Source organism: Lethenteron reissneri, chromosome 26 (genome assembly GCF_015708825.2).
Source record: "Lethenteron reissneri isolate LAM-NWPU_2019-01 chromosome 26, ASM1570882v1, whole genome shotgun sequence".
Classification (NCBI taxonomy): domain Eukaryota; kingdom Metazoa; phylum Chordata; class Hyperoartia; order Petromyzontiformes; family Petromyzontidae; genus Lethenteron; species Lethenteron reissneri.
The window spans coordinates 17,656,156-17,682,332 of NC_083804.1; the positions used below are offsets into that span (position 1 = coordinate 17,656,156).

Here is a 26,177-nt window from a genome sequence, read left to right on the forward strand (position 1 = left end):
GCGGTGAGGGAGGGGGGAGGGGGGTGGCGGTGAATCAGCCAATCAGAGCACGCGCCGAGTGGAAACCAGCCAATCAGAGCACGCGCCGAGCGGAAACCAGCCAATCAGAGCACGCGCCGAGTGGAAACCAGCCAATCGCAGGCGCGCGACCGCGCAGCGTCACGACACCGCTTGTTTGAATTGGTAACGGGTCCGGAAGGCTGGTGCTCCTGATGCAGCTGGTAGCAGATTCTGCAGCTGCTGCTGTTATTGCAGCTGTTGCTGCTGCAGTTGTTGTTGTTGCAGCTGCTGCAGATGCTGTTGCTGCAGCTGGTGCAGATGCTGCAGCTGCTGCTGCTGTTGTTGCAGCTGGTGCATATGCTGATGTTGCAGCTGGTGCATATGCTGATGTTGCAGCTGGTGCATATGCTGATGTTGCAGCTGGTGCAGATGCTGATGTTGCAGCTGGTGCAAATGCTGATGTTGCAGCTGGCGCAGATGCTGCAGCTGCTGCTGCTGTTGTTGCAGCTGGTGCATATGCTGATATTGCAGCTGGTGCAAATGCTGATGTTGCAGCTGGCGCAGATGCTGCTGCTGCTGTTGTTGCAGCTGGTGCATATGCTGATGTTGCAGCTGGTGCAAATGCTGATGTTGCAGCTGGCGCAGATGCTGCTGCTGCTGTTGTTGCAGCTGGTGCATATGCTGATGTTGCAGCTGGTGCAAATGCTGATGTTGCAGCTGGTGCAGATGCTGCAGCAGCTGCTGCTGTTGTTGCAGCTGGTGCATATGCTGATGTTGCAGCTGGTGCAAATGCTGATGTTGCAGCTGGTGCAGATTCTGCAGCTGCTGCTACTGTTGTTGCAGCTGGTGCATATGCTGGTGTTGCAGCTGGTGCAAATGCTGATGTTGCAGCTGGTGCAGATTCTGCAGCTGCTGCTACTGTTGTTGCAGCTGGTGCATATGCTGATGTTGCGGCTGGTGCATATGCTGATGTTGCAGCTGGTGCATATGCTGATGTTGCAGCTGGTGCAGATGTTGCTACTGCTGATGCTGCTGTTGCAGCTGGAGCAGATGCTGTTGTTGCAGCTGCTGCAGATGATGCTGTTGCAGCTGGTGCAGATGATGCTGTTGCAGCTGGTGCAGATGCTGCTGTTAGCAGCTGGTGCAGATGTTGCAGCTGTTGCTGCTGATGCAGCTGCTGCTGATGCTGTTGTTGCAGCTGGTGCAGATGCTGCTGTTGCAGCTGGTGCTGTTGTTGCAGCTGGTGCATATGCTGCTGTTGCAGCTGGTGCTGTTGCTGCAGCTGGTGCATATGCTGTTGCTGTAGCTGGTGCAGATGCTGCTGTTGCAGCTGGTGCTGTTGCTGCAGCTGGTGCATATGTTGTTGTTGCAGCTGGTGCAGATGCTGTTGTTGCAGCTGCTGCTGATGTTGCAGCTGGTGCAGATGCTGAAAATGTTGCAGCTGCTGCAGATGTTTCAGCTGCTATTGTTGCTGATGCAGCTGTTGCGTGCTGCTGATGCGTGGGACAGTGGCGTCGCACCACCACCACCACCAACAACAACACTCGACAACACAACAATGCACGCTGATCATTTTTCCACGTGCTTGTGAAGGGGAGCCATTGTCGGCACGCCCAGTGCTGGGTTGCTAACCTTGCCTGAATTCGAAGTTAAGCGGGACCACTCCTCGCCTGTTTACCCGTGCGCATGCACGCGTGTTCGTACATTGTAATAACACAAACATCACAACACTTCATGGCTTTTTACATATCTCCTCCAAGACACCGGTGTGACCGTTAACTGCATCGGATCATAAACAAGCCGATGTGTAACATCTTCACAAATGTCAAAGTCGTGCGATTTTGGCCCTGCAACGTAAACCATTGGTGGGTTCATTTTCTTGGTTCTTTCGGTAATGTCACGTAGAAGGGAAATAATAAAAAGTACAAATATAAAACAATAAAAATTCTCACGACGTTTCAACTGCAACACAAGCAATCATCATCAGGTGTGAAATCTTGCTGTGGATTTCACACCTCATGATGATTGCTTGTGTTGCAGTTAAAACGTCGTGAGAATTTTTATTGTTTTATGCTTGTATTTTTTTATTATTTCCCTTCTACGTGACTTTACCGAAAGAACCAAGAATATGAATCCCTGCAGTCACGAAAGCTTTAAATCAAAATTCATTGGTGGGTTGTACCATTGTAGTCAGCACCCTTTCAAGGGAGGAGGTAAAATAAAACCACACTCTCCCAATGCCCTCTCATCGTGGCAGGCAGACCTTGACATTGGTTGGTATCTAGCTCGTGAATATATTGCTGCCATACGCAAGAATAGTGTAGGAATAATAATAGCCATCTACTTGAGTTCCTCTTGTGTGTCAGTCAATACTGAAAGGTTTATCGAGTACAATAATTGATGAATGATTGTCAGCTCGTCGTTAGTCCGCTGCGAGGTGAGAGACCACCTTCAACCCACCGCAGATCAGCGTGGGTTGGAGCGAGGACTGTGTCTGATTGCAGTACAATGAAACTTATTCTTGGGTTCTTTCGGTAAAGTTACGTGGAAAGAAATGTAATTAAATAATAATAGAATACGACGTTTCGATTGCAACACAAGCAACCATCATCAGGTACAAATGAATGAGAAAACAAACATTGTAAACTTGAATTTCGATTTAAAGCTTTCGTGACTGCAGGGATTCATATTCTTGGTTCTTTTTGAAGGGTAATAATATTATTTTATTATTTCCCTTCTACGTGACTTTACCGAAAGAACCAAGAATATAGTAAATTGGGAAATACAATGCAATACAACACAGAGAGTCGGCCAACACCACAGTCAACACCTCACCTGATTGATTACGTTCCTCCAAAGATGACTAATATGTGAGAGAGAGAGACAAAACATAGACACAGACAGACACACAAGCAGAGAAAAACTCACACAGAGACACACAGAGAGAGAGACACACACATAGGCACACAGAAAGACAACGTCTCTGTGTCGAGGCCTTAAATAGAGAGAGAGAGAGGTTGGGGCAGAGGGGGAGTTGTGTGGAATTCCTGCCCAAAGCGGCCGGACAAGCTGGACACTGCACTGAACATCTAAACAAACAAGCACGGAGCGTTATGTGATATATTATTTTATATTTGATTTTATTTTTCTACCTACGTGACTTTACCGAAAGAACCAAAGAGTATGGATTCCTGCAGTCACGAAAGCTTCAAATCAAGATTAAACAGAAGCAACTTGGGCACATGCGGTGTTTGGGGCATGTGGGCTACAATGTAATGATGAGGCTATGAAGCCACTGGGGTTTGTCATAGGGATGAAGGGATGTCATAGGCACATTTCAAGTCGTGTTGTTTATTAATTGGTCTATTCCTATGAACACAGCTATTACTTTGACATTTTATGAATGCAATAAATTATTCAGCCCTCCTGAGTATTACTTTGAGTTGTGTCTGGAATTGGCTTCATTAGTTCGACTTAAATTGACAGCACAGAGTGACCCAGCCAAACAACAGAGCATCGCCTGCCCGAGGTGGCCAATTCACAGCAACTCGGTCCAGAGTTAATAATACACTGTTCATAATAACAATACGACCTCATTCACATACAGCACTGTGGTAAACGTCTCAACGTAATGATCACTTCTTGCACGCCTGTGTCGGAAGATTATGCGTTTCCGTCTACCGAAACGTAAGGAAACAAACGAGCTAATGTTACATGAAGTACATATTATTGTAATCTACGCATTTCAAGACGTCCGGAGAGTAAGACACAGCACACACTTTGTGGTAATTTTTGTATTTTATAGTCGGGACATTATGGTACTATGAAGTGTACTCGTTCTCTGTAATGTTGATGTTTTTTGCTGTTTATTTTATTATTTCTGTGCTAATGCACCACGGATCTCCTGTGTAAAATAGCCCGGAAAATTGGCTACTCGGGATTATCAGTGTAACAAATAAAATCTACTCAAACTGTGGAAGATGTACCGTGTTTTCGATCGTCTGTTCCTGGTGGTAATATATTGCAATAGAAAATCATCTTCCGGAAGATTAATCTGATCCACTAGATCAGGGGTGAGGCAACCAAAATAACAAGAGCCATTTTTAGTTAAAGAAGTAGACCCCTTAATATTTCAAGAGTCGCAATGCACATCAATTCGAGACGGTCGTAAATTAATAACGTCACGAACCAGTCTATAAAGAGCCGCAAGCTGCCCATGGTAAACTGCACTTCCATGGTAAACTGGACTTCCATGGTAAACTGGGCTTCCATGGTAAACTGGACTTCCATGGTAAACTGGACTTCCATGGTAAACTGGACTTCCATGGTAAACTGGACTTCCATGGTAAACTGGGCTTCCATGGTAAACTGGACTTCCATGGTAAACTGGACTTCCATGGTAAACTGGACTTCCATGGTAAACTGGACTTCCATGGTAAACTGGACTTCCATGGTAAACTGGGCTTCCATGGTAAACTGGACTTCCATGGTAAACTGCACTTCCATGGTAAACTGGACTTCCATGGTAAACTGGGCTTCCATGGTAAACTGGGCTTCCATGGTAAACTGGATTTCCATGCTCTTTGGTTTTTTCGGTAAAGTCACGTAGGTAGAAAATAAAATAAATGAAAACAACTAAATTAAATCACGACGTTTCGGAAGCAACACAAGCCTCCGTCTTCAGGTGGAACACGCCACAGCAAAATCACTGTGGTGAATAAAATGAATCCTTGCAGTCACGAAAGCTTAAAATCTAGAATGGACTTCCATGGTCACCAAAATAACAAGAAGGGCCAATTTTTGTTCGAATTTGGTTAAAAAAAATCCATCAATATTTCAAGAGCCGCATTGCAGTCCTTAAAGAGCCGCATGTTGCCAACCCCTGCACAAGGTTAAAACATTTTCAAAATATTAAACTTGTTTTTTTTTTTTACCAGGTAATGTCCACAGAGCTATACATAGCTCGACGAAGTGGCTTGTCACGTGGACATTTGTAGGGGTGTTACGGAGGGGGTGTTATACAGTTGTGTCGGACGGTAAACAAACACAGTGGGCGTGGCTATGTCTGTGCGCGGGGAGGTGCTCACAGCGACGTCCGCACCGTTCAGCCTGGGGGGCTGACACGGAGCTGGGATCCCCCGCGGCCCCACCCCTCAGCGGGGGAGGGATATATAAAGGGGTGAGCCGGAGGGCTCAGGGCAGTATGTATTAAGCTTTAAGCCAGTGAAGAAGGAAGATCTGCTAGATAGAGCCCTGGGACTCCCCTGGATCGCTGCACTTCTCAGGGCCGACCAGGACCGAGCCAGTGGCGTGGCCCCGAGAGCCAGAGCTGATGCTCTTGTCAGAGCCGGTCTGGGGACTCCGGGCGCCGTAATCCCAGCTTAACCAGGGCTGGGTTAGCTAGCCTCCCCTAGCCCGATAGTGGAGGACCTAGAGGCAGGCTCGGTGTAGCCTAGAGCGTGACTTCCCAGTTAGACGGGTGAAGGGGCCGACACCCCTTCCAGTGCTGTACGTCCCGGTCTGTGTTGTACCTTGTACTGAATAAATAAGTGTGCCTCCAACCCCGGCGTCCAAGTCCTCCTGAACATTATTACACATTTATACTAACCAAATCCTCAAGGCATGTTTATAAATGTGGTGGGTAAAACCGGAGGACCCGGTGTAAAATCCACACGACCACGGGGAGAGAAAAATGCAAACTCCAAATATACCCATGAGCTCATGTAAACCAGGCGTGGTAGTTAAAATTAGTTAAAATCTCGCCACCGTGGCGCCCCAATGCATGCTCCGGATTATAAGACGCACCTGGAAATTCTGGTTTAAATACAAACTGGTAAAATTCAGCACATCTTATAATCCGGTAATTTTCTAGGAGTCGTGGTGTAATAACTAGGCTTTGACGCTATGCACATGGGCGGAAAGAGCTCGCGATTTCTCTGAATTGACCACAATCGTTTGCACCACGGTTTGTAGATCTGTATCAAATTAGCGGATAGAATTAGTCATACGATCGTATATCCAAATCTGAGATCTACTACATATTTAAACACAGAGTATGTTTCAAGTTTACTTTTGAAGCAAAATGCGCATGTATTCAAAACAATATACACTGTATAAAATATTGTACTATTAATTACATTAAATTATTATCTATTGTATTCTACTTTATGAATGTGCAAGTTACCGTGTGGGTAGTGCTTAGGTCTCCGCATCTGTTCAACCAGCACAGTATAAATGCGGTGGAGTAAAATGTGGGTACTCCCACCCCGTTCAACACGTCTTGTCAGCGTGGAAGAGTAGACCAAATACCCCAGAGTTTTCTCTCGTAGAGGCTCATCCGCCAGCAGTGCCGTGAGCAAGCAATTTCTGGGCCGTGCCTTTACTATACACCCATGGGATTGGATCCAATATTGCATTTGGTTATACTATACAGTACTTTATTTAGCAGATTTAAAAGGAACTGCAAATAATTTATTAAACAAATATTCGTTCATGGAAATGTTTTTAATTCAACCTGAACTTTTAAAGCACGATAATTTCATTTCCTCATTTTAATAGAAATTACAGTATTTGGCAAATTTTGCTAAAATTAAGACTGTCATACCTGGAAAAATCACAAACTATATCCCTTGTCTTTTAACTTGGGGTACATTGAAAAGTTGAAGTACAATGAATACCTTTTTTTCTATTTAAATGAACATATGTTTATATTTGGATTCAAGCATAGTTTACGAACTCTCAAGTCATTTGGACATTCCAGGTAAACTAAAACATCTGCTTAAAAACGTCCATAATGGGATATATAGATGCGTGTTTGTTTAGGATGTACTTCCGAATTTTAGTGGCAGAGAGGGGTGTGTGAGGTAACAGCAATATGTGTTCATGTCTCTCGTGATGGAGGAGTAGAGTTTGAGTATGTAGAGTGTACATGAGCAATGGGTAAGTGTTTACTATAGTACTTATTGTGCTTGGCTGTGAGATGGTGAGTAGTTGGGTGAGTGAGCTGTGTTTACTCCACCACCCCCTTGTGATTGGCTGTGAGATGGTGAGTAGTTGGGTGAGTGAGCTGTGTTTACTCCACCACCCCCTTGTGATTGGCTGTGAGATGGTGAGTAGTGGGGTGAGTGAGCTGTGTTTACTCCACCACCCTCTTGTGATTGGCTGTGAGATGGTGAGTAGTGGGGTGAGTGAGCTGTGTTTACTCCACCACCCCCTTGTGATTGGCTGTGAGATGGTGAGTAGTTGGGTGAGTGAGCTGTGTTTACTCCACCACCTCCTTGTGATTGGCTGTGAGATGGTGAGTAGTGGGGTGAGTGAGCTGTGTTTACTCCACCACCCCCTTGTGATTGGCTGTGAGATGGTGAGTAGTGGGGTGAGTGAGCTGTGTTTACTCCACCACCCCCTTGTGATTGGCTGTGAGATGGTGAGTAGTTGGGTGAGTGAGCTGTGTTTACTCCACCACCTCCTTGTGATTGGCTGTGAGATGGTGAGTAGTTGGGTGAGTGAGCTGTGTTTACTCCACCACCCCCTTGTGATTGGCTGTGAGATGGTGAGTAGTGGGGTGAGTGAGCTGTGTTTACTCCACCACCCCCTTGTGATTGGCTGTGAGATGGTGAGTAGTGGGGTGAGTGAGCTGTGTTTACTCCACCACCCCCTTGTGATTGGCTGTGAGATGGTGAGTAGTGGGGTGAGTGAGCTGTGTTTACTCCACCACCCCCTTGTGATTGGTTGTGAGATGGTGAGTAGTTGGGTGAGTGAGCTGTGTTTACTCCACCACCCCCTTGCGATTGGCTGTGAGATGGTGAGTAGTGGGGTGAGTGAGCTGTGTTTACTCCACCACCCTCTTGTGATTGGCTGCGAGTGGGGTGGCGGGCCAGGGGGCGGGGCGTTGTTGGTAGTCGCCGTTGCTATTGGTGGAGCCCCGGTTGCCCCGTCAGCCAATCCGCGCCCGCGTAGCTGGCGCCGCGGGTTGCGGGCCCAGTCCCCCCGTGACGGCCTCCACAGCGGCACCACCAGCACCCGGGCAAGGCCGCAACGCTGCGCGCAGACACCCCACGTCACCCCGCTACGGTGCCACTGTGAGTACGATCGCCAGTGGGTACCGCTGTAGTGTGCGGTTGTTGTTATAAGGTTGGCGGCGCGGAGTGTTCGGGGTGTTAGCGGTGGCACCGTGCCGCACGACGCCGCGTGAGGCTGTGGTAGTTGGACTGTGGGTGGGGGAGCGGTGGCGCACCGGTTAGCGCACTGCGATACAACAACAAGAACAAGAACACGGCAAGAGGAGAAGAAGAGTTCGATTCACGGTCGTGCGGATAACGGTCGGTGACGAAGTGATATCTCGAACCAGTTGTGGAGGTAAAGATAAAAAAATTGAAATAATAGAAATAAAATAAAACCTAAGCGTATGAATCCTTGCAGTCACGAAAGCTTCGAATCTAGAATCGGCTCTGTCGGCTCGCCTCGATCGACGCGGCCTTTTAAACGAGAGAGTTTTACCTGAAACGCCAAGCGCCGAGGGCCGGGCGTGGTGCTGGGGACACGCCACCCAGCCAGCCAGCCAGCCACTTCCACCTCCGTGTCGCCGTGCCCCGGCATTAATAGGCGCTCGCTAACAACAGGCACTTTGCGCCGCCTCTCTAACCGCGTGTAGACTGCCGCTGCCGTCTGTGACTGCCCGTTGTGGCCTTTGTTTAGCCGCGTTCGTTCACTGCCCGTGACGCTGTCGCGGATGAAACTTGTCGTGTGCATGTTGCGTGTGTACTGTGTGGCACGGGTACTGTGTGGCACGGGTACTGTGTGGCACGGGTACTGCCCGTGCTGGCTGTCCCGTCGTCTCGTGTGTACTGTGTGGCACGGGTACTGCCCGTGCTGGCTGTCCCGTCGTCTCGTGTGTACTGTGTGGCACGGGTACTGTGTGGCACGGGTACTGCCCGTGCTGGCTGTCCCGCTTGTCCCGTCGTCTCGTGTGTGCTGTATGGCACGGGTACTGTGTGGCACGGGTACTGTGTGGCACGGGTACTGTGTGGCACGGGTACTGTGTGGCACGGGTACTGTGTGGCACGGGTACTGCCCGTGCTGGCTGTCCCGCTTGTCCCGTCGTCTCGTGTGTGCTGTATGGCACGGGTACTGTATGGCACGGGTACTGTGTGGCACGGGTACTGTGTGGCACGGGTACTGCCCGTGCTGGCTGTCCCGCCTGTCGCGTCGTCTCTGCCGTTTCCTTTGCCCGCACGTGCTCCGTGGTACTGCATTGTCGGTCTCGATCGCATCGTCTAGCTTCGTGTGTACTTTGTGACCTGCGTGTGCTTCCAATGCCATATCTGTACTGACCTGTTTGTACTGCGGGTGCCGTCTTGCTGTCTCTGCCGTACTCTCTCGTTTGTACTGTAGAGTTAGTTTCCTGCTGCCCTGCGTCGTTTTGTGTCGTCTCATTTGTGCTGTCTCGTGGTGGGTACTGCAGATCTCGTCTTTAGCGTCCGCGTTCTTCGTTTAGCACCACCTCGTGTGTGCTGTCTGTTGTGTTTGCACTGCCTGTTCCATCTCATCTGTGTCGTCTCCTTTGTACTGCTGGTACTGCCTGTGCTGTTCCACGAAATGTGATGGAGTGCGAGCGATATTTTACACGAGAGTCTGTCTGGACAGTGAACCAGCATGCGAGGCATTTTTGCGCGGGTGTGTGTGAGTTAGCGTGAGCTGTCACGGTGCGAGGTATCACTCGATGTTACAATGTGGGATGCCACGGTGAGATATGTGTCACGGCGTGAGCAATGACATTGCGAGCTGACACGAGTTGTTACAATGTGAGATGTTACGGTGAGATATGTGTCACAGTGCAGGATGTCACTGTGGACTCTGGCAGTGTGAGAGCAGTGTGAATTGTAAGTGTGGGCTGTTACAAGTGTAAGCTGCGACAGTGTTGGGTGTTGCAATATTGTTGGCAGTGTGAGATTAGAGTGAGATGTGACGGTGTTTAGAAGTGACGAGGTGAGTTGTGACACTGAGCTGCGGCACACCTGTAATTACAATGTTAACCATTCAGTGTGAGACGTTGCAGTGGGATGTGACCATTTGTAAGCTCTTGCAGTGTAACCTCTTACAATGTGACCTGTGATGGCATGGGAAGGGGCCGTGTGAAATGGGACAATTGTAATAACCTATGACAATCTATGGCATTTTGTGAGCTGTGATCATTTGTGAGCTATTACAGGATAACATTTGACAATTTGTAAGCTGACAGTCGTCAGACGTGACACTGCGGGCCGTGATGTATGTGTGTGTATGTTGAACTTCTTTCGCACCGTACTTAACCAACCGTGCTAATCGGACGCGCGCGGTAAGGACAAGGAACGGAACACAAGAAGCAGTTCTAAAGAAATGCATTTTCAATCGAGACGATGCGAGTTGTAATATTTTTGTCATTTGTAGCAAAATTGCTTCCCCGACCACGTTTTTTTCCAAGCATTGAGAATAATTTCTGTTGCAGGGTTTCTTTGACAAATGGGCACGAGCTGGCAGAGTATAGTTTTTTATTCATAATCAACGTTTTTGGGTTTAGATCGCGTTTATTTATAAATGTGTCGTAACCCTCCACCACCCGACACGGCCAATCAGTAAAAAAGTGTCACGTTGACAAAGACAAATAGTTCACTGCTTTAGCCCACCGGTGTGTTGAAGCCACAACATTTACAATTTGAATAACATTGGTCGCGAAAGCCTACGTGTTAAACTATAGTTTTTTACTCTTCCTTCTCGCCAATGTGTTTGTTATCCAGGGATCTTGTTGTTCATTGGCCAGTCAATCCAAAGTTATTACTGTTACCCAGAGCCCCATATAGTTTAGCATATCGGGGAGAGCAAACAGCTTTATTATAGTAGTGATGTAATTTTGGTCCCAAAGAAGGAAGGCAAGAAGATTTGTTTAGTAGCATTTGCCTCATGTCACCCCTGATACAAATTTGTCTACACTCAACATTAATTGGACGTGGCGCAGGCTATTTATTCTTTTCTCACCTTCTGAGGGGGTGGGGTAAACATTGAACGCTTCCTCTGGTTGGCGATACTGTGAACCAGAGGGTTTCCTGCCGCATTTTGGTTCTTGCGTCACGGATAATGGATGGAGATTGGGTGACAGAAATGTTGGAGTTGCAGGCTGTAGTGCAGGTCATGGGAGGTGATGCTGGTGGACTCAGGAAGACGGTGGGGCGAGGAGAGAGGGAGGGGTTGTCAGTAATTCCAAGTACTGCGAGAGATTTCATCATTGTCAACACTGATGTATATTTATACAGTGTTGTTGTCAGCAGTCACGTGTCAGCCATATGTCTCTGCCAGTGAAAGAAGAATTAATTAGACTGCAGGCGGCAAACTCTTCGGTGTATATATGAGCTGGTCGGCATATTCATGGTGTTAAATGAGAATCGAGCTAACAGCTGGTAAATAAGCATTTTTATTGTTCAAACTTGCCAAAAAATGCCACTGAAGCTTTTTACACGTTTTCACAATTTAGGTTATAAGTGCAGGATCAAAGCCAAGTCAGATTGTTGAGGCATGTTGTCAGTGGGCAGAAAGAAGCAGATGACATTATGGATGGGAACAGTTTATGTATTCCACGCAGTCGTATTTTGTTTTAACCTAAAACACAATCTGTTATGCTAAGCCACAGCCAGGAAAATTCTCTAGAAGAGTCTAAATTCGGAATTGTTTGTGCTATCCTTGCACAAATGTTCTATGCCTAGAAATGAAACTGCACACTGTGTGTGAGGGTGTGTATTGTGTAGGTTCTGTATCCGTTTTGTGTGTTCTGCACAGTGTGGAAATGGAACAGCTAAAACCATAGGTTTTCTTTCTTAACAATGTATTGCACTGTACCACCATACTAATCCATGCAGCTTGTAGAACGTTTAAATACTTTTGGCCAGTGTTTTCCAGTACTGCAGTTCTCATACTACCCAGTAGTCAACTTTTTTGCATGTTTATAATGCAATGGGTGTATGTGCATTCACATACAGCACTCAGTTGCTTCGTGGTCTGTGCACTGATCACCACGTCGATTGTAGACCGCCTGATAACATTTGCAGCAGCATGTCTTTTTACGTCACTGTAATTGACCAATTCCTAAATTTGACAATTACTCTTGACCCAACTGAAGGAGAACAAAGTTAATTGTGGGAAATTCTGTGGACGTCATTTCCTTCGAAAACATAGTTTCCTCATTTATTTCATTTGACCCTTAACTCCTTTTACAAAAACATAGTTCGATTGCCTAAATGTAAACATGAATTAAGAATACTGGTAAATATATGTTAAAGGGAGTGATGATTGAAACCCCTACGTAAAATATTTTTTACCAGGCAAGGCCTGCTGAGCCTTAGAGCTCTTTTTCAGAAACAACCTGGCCACAAACGATAGCTCAAAGAAGTGACTTATCAAATGCAAATTTATAGCAGCCAAATACTCGAAGCACATGTTTCTAAATGTGGAGGGAAAAACCAGAGGACCGGGAGAAAAATCCATGCAACCACGGAAATAACATGCAAACTCCAAATATACGGGCGTCAGGGTGGGGATAAACCCACAACCTGTATACCAGGGGAGGTAGTTTCCATCTGCACCGTGGCACCCTTAAAAGCATACATTTCTCTCCCTTTGTGCCCAATAAAATATAACGTTGTGGCGGCGGCAGCGCTATATAGGATTAATGTTGTGTAGCCTCCCGGAGTGAAGAGGTAAGGGAATTCATGATGAAATCGTTGGCGTACAGGGATGCAAAGAGGTCTGGGGTAATAAACCATCCTGTAGCCCACTCGGGCGAGCCAAGGCAAAATACTATCGAGCAATCAAAGCCTTGAGAGGCAAGCTCAGTCAAATGGAATAAAGCCATCATGATTACCATTCGCATTAGCACCATTTGAATAGCACGCAAGGCTGTCACGGGGGCTCTCTGTTTCAAAGACAATTATAATTTGCTGTGGTTTCACACTTGAGGGAACGAAGTTCGTATATCGCTTTTATCGAATTGGGTAATTTGCAAGTAATTTTCAAAGGTGATGAATTTTGGTTTGTGCCGCCAACAAACACATCCTACTGTTTTTCGAAAAATATCATGGGATCTTAAATGTCCACTGTGAGTGATGTGACGGTTTTTTTTTGCTTACTCACCCGCAGCATAAATCAAGCAGCAAACGCGCGGCTACTCGGCCATGTCCACCGCCCAAAGCCGCCAGCAAGGGCACGCCAGCAATATCTGTAGTCAGCGTGTGCGTGAACCGAGTTTAAACGTGTGGCCAACTCACTGAGGTTAGCTTGTGGAGAGGATCCGAGTAGTTAGGTGGAGCTTGAGGACTGAATTAAAGTCAATTGACAAGAGACTCATTTCGTGTAATTATAATAGATTTTTGAAGCTATACTTAAGTTACCCATATGCAAAGTTAATTGTATATTGAGGGCATCCCATCCTGTCGATGAGGTCGATCTTCATTGTCAGCCATGCCTTCTCCCCTATTATCCCATTCAGATATTATTTGCCACTGACCTTAGCTGTGGCCAGGACTCAAACTCGTGACTTGATTCGTAGCACAGTGAGTGAACCACTACGCCACCATTCCTCTCTGGTAATGTTACCCACCACTTTTTATTCTATATGATCCATTTTATTCTGCCTCCATTTTTTTTTTTCAAAATGTATTTTTCATCAGAAATTGTGCCAGCATTGTTGTACCTTGATTGCTGTTTGGTGTCTAAATTTAGCACAAAAGCATGCAGGACTGATTATTTTAAAAATATATGCCTATAATGGTCTGCCTCCAATTTTTTTTTGTAGATATCGATCAAGCCAGAAAAAAACGGAGTTGCTGAAGCTGTCTCTGGTGATGTTCTAACGACTTTGGACGCCGAATGAACAAATTGCAGAGATGGTCAGTTGATCCCGCCAATGCACGCATGCATGCGACCATGTGCAATATATGGGGGAAGGTATGTTTATCAAACCTCGGAATGTCAAACAAAGTTACTTTTACGTCTCGGCCAGGAGGCCTTGACTTGGACTTGATGTGCAGCTGCATAGCCCTCGAGCGACCTTGAGAGTGAGGGTAGGAGTGGTGGTAGTAGGCACAGAAGCCACGTGGGGAACGGGCCAAAGCAATGGGCCAGTGCATCTTCCGCTGCCAACGGGACGCCAGCTCTTCTAGTGCGTCTGCGTGGCCAAGCAAGAGCAACGCGAGCGCCGCCGAAAAGTCTAAACGAGTGCACGGCGGCGCCAGTCCCCAACGATCCGGCCACGCCGACTCCACGCTGGACACGTGCGAGCAGCGCACGGGCGGGGCGCACCTATCCAAACCGGGCAGCGGAGACCTGTCCACCACCATGCTGCTGTCGCAGGACGAGCGCTCACCCCGGAACTCGGGGCCCGGCCTGCACGAGTCGGAGTTCTCGCTGGCTCGCGCTCATGCCCTCTTCAACAAGTACAAGGACGAGAGGGAGGACGCCATCCTTGCCGAGGGCATGGAGGAGTTCTGCCAGGACCTCTCTGTGGACCCCACCGAGTTCATCGTGCTCGTCATGGCCTGGAAGTTCAAAGCGGCGACGATGTGCAGGTTCACCAGGTGAGGTGGCTCACGCGACACGAGCAAACGATGATGATGTAGGCACCGAGGGTTATCTATCAATGTGATGTGAACGCGTACGTGCGCGTACGTCCCATGTGTCATTTCGCTGCTGGATGAGATCCTCCTGGTGCCTTGTGGGTTGTGGGGTTACTTGATAACACTTCACACTCGCCAGTGCGAGTTGGGGAACGCAGAGAGCATTGATATAGGAATATAGAAGTACAGTACCAGAGTAGATTTGTCTGCACTGACCCTCTGTTACCCACCACGTATCCTTGCATCCTTTAACACCTATTGTGCATTCTGGGTGATTTGGTCATAGGTAAATTGTTTCATCATATTCGGTAAGTCCTCCCTTAATGCGTGTGCACATAACACGCTTTCACGATAACGGGGTTCTTCCATTAGGGAACAATGCGGAACGTGCCCATTATAACGTGCAACATGCCCGTTATAATGCGGAACGCGCACCATTATCACGCCATTTCTGAGCAGTCAACGACAAACTATTTGAGCTGCGTGGCTGAGCGGTACGATATAGTAGGCGGAATAACAGTAACGCGGCGGCGTACCCTCAATTATTTGTCCCGCCATCTTACTGTGAGTGTGTACATCGTATCTCGCCAAACATTACCATTACATTATTTATAGGGAAATTGTTTTCGCTAAATGTGTTTTTAGCGAAACGCGGCATTTTCAGGAACGTGTCTACCGCGTTAAACGAGGTTTTGCTGTACAATTTCTGTGGAGTGGTGGCACATTGCTAAGCGCACTGCACTTTGAATCTAGTAACCTGAGTTTTGATTCCAGGCCATAGCTAATATCAGTGGTGATGCCTGATCCTGACCATGGTGGTGAATATGGTCAAACTGTCCTCATGACTCGTGTGGAATTGGGAGACCCTCATACAGTAGTGGACTGTCGTCAAGCTGTACATGTACAGGCAGACCCTCGCTTAGAGCGACCTTGTAGAACGCTGATTCGTTATAGCGCTCCTTGTCCTGGAGAAAAAAATGTTAACAAAAAATAAAGAAAGATCCAAAAAGCGCTTACGGGTGAGAACTCGCAGTGCTGGCCAAGGAAACCGACCCGCCCCCATGATGAATGAAACCCATGAGAGCAACAGACTCTCTGAGCCATCCAGACCCCTCCCACCGCGATTTGATGATCACGATTCGTAGTCAAGATTATATATGCAGTCTATTCATAGTCTCAAACCGCACTTTACCATAACAATAAAGAGTGGGCCATCCCTGCCCCTTCCCCCCCCCTCAACCATTATATATACGGAGTGGTATCTCCTGTAATCTCTCATTTACTTGATACAGCTGTCGGGCTGTGACGGTTCCACCTGAAGACGGAGGCTTGTGTTGCTTCCGAAACGTCGTGATTTTTATTTTAGTTTACTTTTACTAATTTTAATGTTTTACCTACGTGACTTTACCGAAAAAAACCTAAGAATAAGATTATATATGTTTAAAAAAATAGTTTTTTCAATAGTAGCCAGGTGAGAACTCACGAGACCAGTATCGAGTCTGAGGCTCCACCACAAAGAATCTGCACCACAGAAATGTAAACTGAGGGGCTTCACTAAGATCACGGAGGTCTTGGAGCTCTTCGCTGACAGTGACCCGGATAGTGAGAGCAGCAGCTCTTCAAACCTCATCTCCCACTGCGGCCTTGTAAGAGGAGCACAGTTTAATGCACTCGCGAGTACAGTACATACTACTGATGTTATGAAAATGGTTATCATTTATGAAATAATTTTTACCATCTGTATCATTGTTAACGCTATTACCGATATCCCCATGAACGCCCTCTTATATTGCTTATACAAAATAAATAACACCGTCAGGAACGTATCCCCATATATACAATGGGGTATAGTGACCCCTTAGAGCGCCGATTTGATTAGCACTCACTTATTTCTGGAACACACTATGAGCGCTAAGCAGGGCCTGCCTGCACGTGTAATTCCATATACAGTACTTGTTCGTGGGAGTCGCCTGATAAATTGATATTACTGAATGGATGCTCTGATGTTGTAGGCAACATCATTGCATGTGAAGCACGAGGCCAAGAAGGTTGCAGCAATGGGAGTAAAATTCTCACCGTGTGCTGCTTCGACGCATTCTGCGTTATATAAATAAAATCAGGTCAAGGATTTATTGAATTGTAAAAATCAAACAACAGTAATTTAATCCACCAATCGTGGCCCTCCGTGTTAATGTATCCCTGTATTGTTAAACAGGGCAAACCCTGGGAGGGAAGTGTAATCTTGCTTGCGGTTCTGTGGCCATCTGGAACGCTCTTCCTTCCGATATTAGGAAGCCACTGCAGCCATGCACTTTTAAACATAGATTGAAATCTCATTTCTCTAGAACTGCTATTTGTGTTTAGTTCGTTGTCCTTCCACCGCACCTCCGCTGAGCACGGTTGGTTATGTACGATGCGAGACACACTTTATACATAACCAGCTGAGTACACACAGAGACAGTAATCTCTTGATCAATAGAGAGCTGGCTCTCATCGACAGAGGGTAGCGGGCTTGTTAAACAGTTACTGCCCGGTCACCTGGTGTTTGAAACAAGGTCCAGTCACGAGCTGTCTACATGTATCTGGAAAGCTCATTGTGATATGTATTACCTTATTCTCCGGATTACAAAGTGCACTTCCCCCCCCCATCCAGACATTTGATGCCTGAAATCTAGCACCTGGACATGCAGGTTACAATTCTACTCTGTGTCCAATACATCTGTACCACTCAGCGTATGCGCCACTCAGTCTATACACTTCTCCACTCGGGGTTTAGGCAGCCACTTAGTCCATCAAATAGATAGTATCAAGAGACTGGAGAGTTTTAAATAAATATGTGCGTTTTCATATTCGCTCCATTCTTACAGCACAAAGGCTATCACGAAGGAAGGCACAATGTTGCTGCTTTGTCAACTTTACTAAACGTTTCTGTCTTGCATTTACTACGGCAGAACTGGGTGAGAGTTTGAGATAAATCGGCAACGAATTCTACTGGCACTCTATAGAAACTCGTTATAAAATCCTATACTGTAGCAAACATGACCATTTTTCCCATTAATATTGTTGTTATGATATTTTTAAAGGAAAAAAAATTAGAGCAACCACAAAAAAAACGTGTTTAACCAGCACATGCTGAGTAATGGTAATGTGATTACAAACTGATGCAGGATTACATTTATCTCCCTGTGGCAATGTGATTACAGTAACACGTTACCAACGCTGGACATTTAGCAGAAATCAATCTCGTTTGGGCTTATTTCCAGTGACACTGTGTGCAGATGTGTCATTAAGAACGTCTTTATCGCTAATTACATCAAAGGCCAATGCCAGACTCCTCAATTTGCCCCAAACATTAGCTTAATAATATATTTGATGATATAAAAAGCCCGCTGGGGTTGGACATTACAGAGTAATAACAATTATCACATTTGGCCCTTCAACAGTCCACTGCTGGGTAGAGGCCTCAGCCATGCTCTGTCAGTCAACCGCGGTAGTCTTTGCAGATTGGTGAATTGGGTGGCCCCCAACTCTGCTTTTAGACATTTACTTGCTGCTGGCGCTAGACATGGCTGGGAATTTTACTCGGGTCAGCCGGGTTCGTAGCGCAGCGCGGCCAACCATTCAACAATATAAATAACGTACAGAGAGAGGGTCAGGTCAATGTTCAAATTGTATTAAAATAATTGTAAGAATGTCATTCATTTTCACATGCATCCGTCAATGGAGAACCTTGTTAATATTGAACTAGGCTTCTAAAAATAGTCCCTCTCCAGTCGGGCTGTAGAATCTCTTCATGCAACAGGATGTACCAGAGAGACACAGGAAGCAATACATTAAACATGAACCAAAACAAATTAGAAATATAAATTGTAATTATAAGCCACCTGCTACTTCTGTCCCCTTACTCTCATGTCCACCTCATCCCCTGCTCAGGTTTGCGCAATGCATTTAACTACCTATCCCAAATGTTCTTGTCCCAGCCAGTCACATCCCTGTCTAATAATCAAAACACATGTAAAGCTTACATCGCGTGTTTATATTGAACACGGATACAGAAAGCCTAAACTTACGTAACCAAACGTTATAACAGCGCATTCAACTGGTCGTGTCGTTTTAAACAATGCGGATCACTGTACGCTTACGCTGGCTATGTCTTTGTCCCCCGTGTGTGTACTGGCATTGTCATAAGGACAACCTGGGCAAGGGTAGTGCAGTGGTTAGCGTGCTGCGCAACGGACATGATCACCCAAGTTTTGATTCCTCCTCATGGCTAACATCGGTAACAAATATCCAAACCGGTCCTCTGCCTCCCCTAGGTCTCATTAAATAAGTGCCTCATACATAGTCGGCCAGGCATGGTGCCGACCACCCCCCCACCCCCTGGCGTGCCTTTCCGGCCTTCAAAGGAGCTTGCGGGCAGCACTTGATCCTGATGCCGGTACCCTGGGGTACCAAATAATACAAAGTGGCCGAGGCAATTAAATATTTTATTTCTGGGACACTATTTTTTCCAGGGGTGTACTTAACTCCGCAACTGGGGTACAAATCAATCCGAAATCAGTGCCACTCCGCGTTGTCGAAACGCAGCGAGGACGATTGCGCTGAAACCCTGAACGCACGAACGCACCGTAGTGGTGCATCGTGTACAGCTCGTCGAGATGAGTCGATTGCCGCATCGCCGACCATCAAAAGACTAAAAATGACTGCATCACGGACATTGTGCGAGAGCCGGGGTACCGCCGTAAGGTTCACTTGCCGGAAACAGTTCCTAATTAGCTACATGGCGGATCTCGGTCTTTGTCATTCAGGTCCGAGTTTGTGGCTGGCTGCATAGCCCTGCAGGCCGACACGGCCAAGGCCATCCAGGCGCGCTTCCCCGAGCTGATGGAGGAGGTGCGCGTCGAAGAGCGCTTCAAGGACCTTTACCGCTTCACCTTCCAGTTCGGCCTGGACGCCGACGAGGGGCAGCGCTCGCTGCCGCGCGACATGGCGCTGGCGCTGTGGCGCCTGGTGTTCGAGCACCGGCGGCCGCCCGTGCTCGACCGCTGGCTGAGCTTCCTGGAGGAGAACCCGTCCAGCGTGCGCGGCGTGTCGCGAGACACCTGGAACATGTTCCTGAACTTTGCGCAGACGGTGGGGCCCGACCTGAGCCACTACAGCGAAGACGAGGCGTGGCCTAGCCTCTTCGACGCGTTTGTGGAGTGGGAGACGGAGCAGCGAGCCAGGATGCAGGACGTCACGCAGTCGTGGACAAAGCCGGACTGGGAGGGGTAGCGCATGCGTTTTCCTTGCTCTTTGTGATGGAAGTCACGATTGAAATGTGCAGTACTTTGATTTCGTTTATTTTTTATGTGCACAAAAGTATTATTTGAACATTTGATGCAGTATAAATTGAGCATTTACCATTTCTTGTGCGATTTTGCAGAGGAGAGCGGTTTCCTTATCGGGACGAGTCGCGTGCGGTGTAAATGTTCAGAGTGGACCCAGTTTATCGCCGACGTGTGTTGCCCGAGTCTTATTGATTGCGGATGATGCATACGCACGTTTTTGATAATGCTGCCTGAAACATTTTTCAAATGGATTTTTCATAGCAACTAATAGTCACGTAGCCAAAAGTTCAGGGAAGTGCACAAAAGGGAATGGCAAAGCTTATACTGTACCCTGCACACTCATATACCAAATGAATTAAGCCATCTGACACACTGGTCGAAGACTCGAGCTTGCGTACATTCAAACTAGACCATTGTCTTTTTTTTTAAAGATATACAGCAGAACTCCAATAATCGTGATCCATTTTCTTGGTTCTTTCGGTAAAGTCACGTAGAAGGGAAGTAATAAAATAATAAAAATAAAACACAATAAAATAATTCTCACGACGTTTCGGCCACAACGCAAGCAGCCGTCCTCAGGTGAAGGAACAGGTCTGTCGGGAAGACAGTGTCTGCGATAATGTTCAGACGCTGTCTTCCCGACAGACCTGTTCTTCACCTGAGGACGGCTGCTTGCGTTGTGACCGAAACGTCGTGAGAATAATTTTATAATCTTTTATTTTTATTATTTTATTATTTCCCTTCTACGTGACTTTACCGAAAGAACCAAGAAGATGAATCCCCGCAGTCACGAAAGCTTTAAATGGAAATCGTGATCCAATCATCTGAAAATCTCTGTAATTAGCGGATTATTAGCGGTTTGCAACTGCTCCTGTAACCTACGGCACACTGTGGTGGATTGAGAATGCTTTGTCCACCGCAAACTCCTGCTACCCGTGGATATCGCCAGGGCCAACGCGTGGAGCTGTAGAGCGGAGTGGCAGGGAAGCGTGGCAGTAATTTTTTTGATTCAAAAAAAATATTTTTTGGTTTTGTATCACCATAGACCGGCTTTCCTGACTTGATCAATTTAGTGACAAAAACTTTTAAATGTTTACCCTTGAATATCAAGTCTACAAGCTGCACACAATTGATTTGCAAGTGTACCCCATATGGTGCCTTAGAAAAAAATGTGCACCTTAGAAAACATCGTAACATAATCCGCTAATTGTCTGCCGATTGAATGGAACCGCGTGGCCAATTCTTCCCGTAATGCGCGGCACAGCGCGTGTTCGCACAGCGGTAACATAAGTCTGACCTCCACGGTGCACCGCCGGTGACAGGATCTGTGATAATGTTCGCCCCCCATATCAACGTGGATTGCTGTATTTCTGCTGTGTACCCATTTAACTTTAAAAAAGCTACTTGTTAAAATGTCCCTATAAAGTTTCAGAGAATTACCATTTTCAGGTGTCACAATTCTTAAAATATGATGTAAGCTCATAAAACCATTCACATTTCTAAATAAGCTAAGTGTTTATTCGCGTAATTTTTGTTAAATGATAGAATTGTTCATGTTTAATCACTTTGACTTTTGAATGACAAAATAGACACTTAATCTACAACGACTAGTAAAATACTTAAAACAAGTTAATTATGACAAAAAGCTTTAAGTATTCACATGGATAGGTTTGCACCAAAGTGCTGCTGGCAGATATTTTACAGAAATTGGCAGAGACGCTTTTTCAACTGACATCGCTGGAGCCATCTTTCGTGGTCTGCTCTCGGTAACTGTGAGACACAAACTCCCGCCAACTTGCGCTCAGTACGATAGCTGATTGGATTTAAATGTAATGGTCCTGGATTGATTGATTGACCAAGTTAGCACTGTAAAACCCACACCGGTAATGTTTTTTTTAAGATTAGCCAATTGTACATTTAGCTGAAACTAATTGGTATGAATTTCAAGTCCACACAACTGTTGAATGAAAATGGATTGCCTGTTGAATTTTATGTTAATAGTCATCCAACCATATTGCTAAAAGCACATATTCATTATCAGGTTTTTTATTATATTTTTTTAATTTGACATTGAGAGACAAATAGAAACTAATTGGATTATTTTTCCATTTGCTCCAGCTTGACGATTACCCTGCAGGGCCCAGGGTTAGAGCCTCTTCCCCTGCTCGTTACGACAAGATATCGCCTTGGGACGGAAGATCATTTTAGAACGGCAGCTGTGATCAAGTTTAGCAGTTTCAGGGGATAATTGTAAAATCCGATAATGCGGCATGTCATTGCGCTTGTTGAGCACGCGCGGTTGACTGCATTGGTGGACAGCTGTGGCCCATGGCTTGTGGTGCACGTGAGGCAGGAAATGGAGCACGCGTACCCAGAGTCCGCACAACTTACTCGCCATTGTTTTTGTTCTATTTTCAGCACGGAGTCTTTTTCTGGTGTTTTACCGCAGGTGTCTCTTGCCAAGGAGGCTCGGGAGTTGTCAGCAGATTTAGTTTCCATGGCAGTGGTACAGATATGCCTGTGTACAAGTCGTGTGCAACGATAGCATTGGAATCGAACGAGACTATGTAAAACGGAAGTGTCTGCTTACTATCATACATATTTTAGGATTGTTAAATTTCCCTTTTCTTATTGTGCTCTCAGTGTCGCATCACGAGTCGAACACATGCCCTTTCCAGAACCTGCGGTGAGCAGTACCTCGTATCATGTCTGGGAACGGATTGTGAAAGTTGATGTCACAGAACTACTGTGAAGTCATGAGCCTCGCGTGACGAGCACCCAAATGGTGCTCTGTTTTGGGCCATCAAAAGCGTTGTCCCAACATGTTTAGGCCTCAAGCACGAAACGACCGAATGATGTGAAAACCCATTATGCTTTATTTTGCGTCCAGTAGTGGGGAGAGTGAGCCGTTACACTTGAAAGCAGGCATTGGAACCAAGTTGTTTTGGAGGGGCAACTGGCATTGGGCAGCCACAGGGGGAGGGTTGGCATGTTAGATCTCACGGCCACATCGGTATCTGTAAGTTGCACAGCTCTTTCTGGAGCTGAACTTGGCTCCACTGGTCGGGAATTATTGTTGCACATTACTTGTATTATAATTGAGCCCAATCACCAGAGTTTAAGGACAGTTAAATCACAGGGGAGTGAAAATTGCATGAAAGTAAGCCAGTGTTCCTAAAGGGGCATTAACCACACGGCCACTAAATGATGAACTATCAACTGTGATAAGATGTGAACATTATCTCTCTGCTTCTAGATCGCCACATAAAATACAGTCAATCACTCGTGATCCTTCGTTTCTAGACATCTTGAGAAGTTTGTAGAGAATGGATCTTCTATAGCGTGAAGGTCTTCTGTGTCTTAATCCAGAGTTGGACCATCGAGTGTGGTTAACATTGACAGGCAAACACAATTTAGCAAATCTTAGTAGAATCCAACAAGTTGACCACTAAAACGTGCAGATACATTTTTTTATTTTTTAAGAAAAAGGAATCGTAATAGGTTGTACCTGATTATGTCAACATGGGATTTGTTTGGAAAAACAATATTTTGCACCAATAAGTTTTCGTCACTTACGATATCCTTGTTATGGAGTCGCGTCGTGAGGAAGAATCCTGTGGGGACTCCCCTTTAGCGGAGCATCGTGAGACTGCGGAGACCGATCCCAGAAGATGAACCCACACCTGGGCGTCCCGTTATTACGGGCCGGCCGATGAAACCCCACATTTTACGCTTTTTGTTTTATGCGGTCATTGGTGACTCGGTCGAAGCTGTCAGATCGCACTGTGCTTTATACAGTAATCTCGTTATTCACATGCGGCTGCCCGTGTTTGCAGTCAGAATGTCAGGGTGTGGGGCACTGTGGGCTGTGCGATGACGACGCAGGCGTCAATCCTCCTCGCCCTTCTCTTTCACCACGCCACCTCCCAATCGCCTGAAATGTCACCATCATCGACAGTATTTCATGCAGACGTAAAGCCCTTTGTTTGGTCAGTCCACTGCTGGATGAGGGCATCCCCGCACTGCAAGTCACGGTGGTTATTTGGCCGTAGTTCACCAGGCTGGTCAGTGCGGGTCGGTGAAGACGGGGGGCGTGTAAACCGAGCCCTGATGATGATGATGTGGCCCGGCAGCGGCCTGCAACACCAGGCCTGCATCACCAGGCCTGCTTTTAATGCTCCCAAGCACTCTCCAGGCTCTCAACCCTTTGCTTAGCTTCCCAGACCGAACGTGATCGGGTGCATTCCAGGTGATGTCGTCCCCTAGGCACAGTATTTCATAGTTGTAACACAGTCATTGTTTGAGTGTCAGTGTTGGGTTTTGTGAGCAAAGAGACTAAAAATCTTTTGTTTGGAAGTTGTACTGTATACTCAAAATGGCATATTTATAAGCGGAAATGTTATTAGTTGTTTACTTATAATTTAAGTAATTTAAATCTTATAAAATGGCCATTTTCTGACATTTTCTAGGAATTTTAAATATATTTCTACTTTGATAATAAAAAAACCTGTACAATTTGTAAGGATGTCCACTTGGCTATCGTTGGGAGTTTGGTATGTGTTTGTGCCAGTGTTGGTATAAAAACGTCTCAAACGATAGCTACATTTTTCTTTCACTGAATTTGGTGGTGAGGGGAGAAAACTCACATTGAGGATGCATTCATGGAAACCTGGTCAGCGGTGTGCATTGTCGTTCTATTTGCCATTGTTTCCTGTGCCATGATTTTAAAACCCAGGGAAGGAGATGCAATACAAAGCTGTACATTTTTTTTGTCGATGTCTGTATGCCTTAAACAAATAGCCAAAATTGTTGTTAGGAAATAAATTCAAATAAGCTCAGAGTTGAATACATTCAAGGCAAACGTGTGTGATATTTAAGAACATAAATTCAATGCATTTGGTCATTTCATTTTATAATGTAATTTTGCTATTGGCTATCATCACAAGGGTGGCTGGACCAAACGTTCCCCTGTAATAGTCCGCTAAAGTGTTTTTGTTTTTTTATTTGTACGGTTGATGAAAACTTGAGATTATTTGCAATTGAAAATGTACATTTAATTGGATCTTTATTCAACAACTGTGTATTGGAATTGGTAATTTACTCGGTGACATTAACATTGCACTCTTGGAATAAATATTTTACTTGATGACAGTAAAGTTGTTGCATTTCACTTGGGTTGCTGCAAAGTGATGCCGGGTCCCACGGGAGCCGAGCCGTTGCTCATGCATCGACTTGCACGTGACCCCGGTCCACCACGTGGGCCCCCCGATATTGCCCCCAGCGGGTTATGGCTGTCCCCATCAGAGCTGCACATTGCCCTGCGAAGAGACAACTTTGTCTGTGAAGTACCGGTGAGGACGCTTGACACCGAGGTTGAGGCACACGTGTATTTATTTTACAAGTCGTCACGACAGGACAGCACTAGAGGGGGTATCGGCCCCCTCACCCGTATAACTGGGGGATACACCACTAGCTATCCCTGACCTACCCCGAGTCCTCCACTAACGGGCTAGGGGAGGCTGTCTGGCCCGACACTGGTGAGTCGGGCTACGGTACCCGGAATCCCAGAGTGCTGACTGGTTCACGGGACCACGCCGCTGGCTCGGTCCTGCGCGGCCCTGACAAGGCCGGCGTCTCAGGGGAGTCCAGGGCTCTAGCTACCCGGGTCTTCAGTCTTCCCTTCTTTGTTCTAATACTGAGCCCCGAGCTCTCTCTGTCATCCCCTTTTATACCCCCCTCCCGGATCACAACCGCCGGGCAGCCCAATGCGGACGTTGTTGCGGGCCCCCCCCCCCCCCCCCCGTTTACTCCCGGAGCTCCGCCCACTGTGTTTGTTCGCCGTTTGCTCCTATGTACAAACAGCCCCTTTATAACAGCCCTACATCTGCATGAGTTGGAAAAATAAAATATTTCGATAGTTGTTGGCCTTAGACACATTCTTTTCAAATTGGGCCATCTCTTGTAATTTAATACGTCAAATAGCAATTCTAAAACTTGTCAGTTTTTTTTTATCTAAAAATATCTCGCTGCCGGATGAAGTTCTCCTCCCTGCTCTGCTTTGGTCATGGACGGCGGTCGTGTGATCACATTCCCTTTCAATCTCGTGACGCTGCTCGTGTTTTTAAAAATAAAATAGTTTTTTTATAATGTCGATTCCCGAGCAAGGCCCAAACCGTAATGCACTCGGCAACAAACAGCACTCCCGGATTTT

The 26,177-nt window shown here is 46.4% G+C and overlaps 1 protein-coding gene across 1 annotated transcript; it reads left to right on the top strand.

Annotated features, from left to right (window-relative positions):
• Positions 1–7,976: 7,976 nt before the first annotated feature.
• DCUN1D3 (defective in cullin neddylation 1 domain containing 3) lies at positions 7,977–20,461 on the top strand. The gene is made up of 3 exons (XM_061559648.1): positions 7,977–8,078; positions 13,817–14,597; positions 19,445–20,461. The coding sequence occupies exons 2-3, from the start codon at positions 14,137–14,139 to the stop codon at positions 19,908–19,910; spliced, it is 927 nt and encodes a 308-aa protein (XP_061415632.1). The 5' UTR covers positions 7,977–8,078; positions 13,817–14,136; the 3' UTR covers positions 19,911–20,461.
• The last annotated feature ends 5,716 nt before the right edge of the window (positions 20,462–26,177 follow it).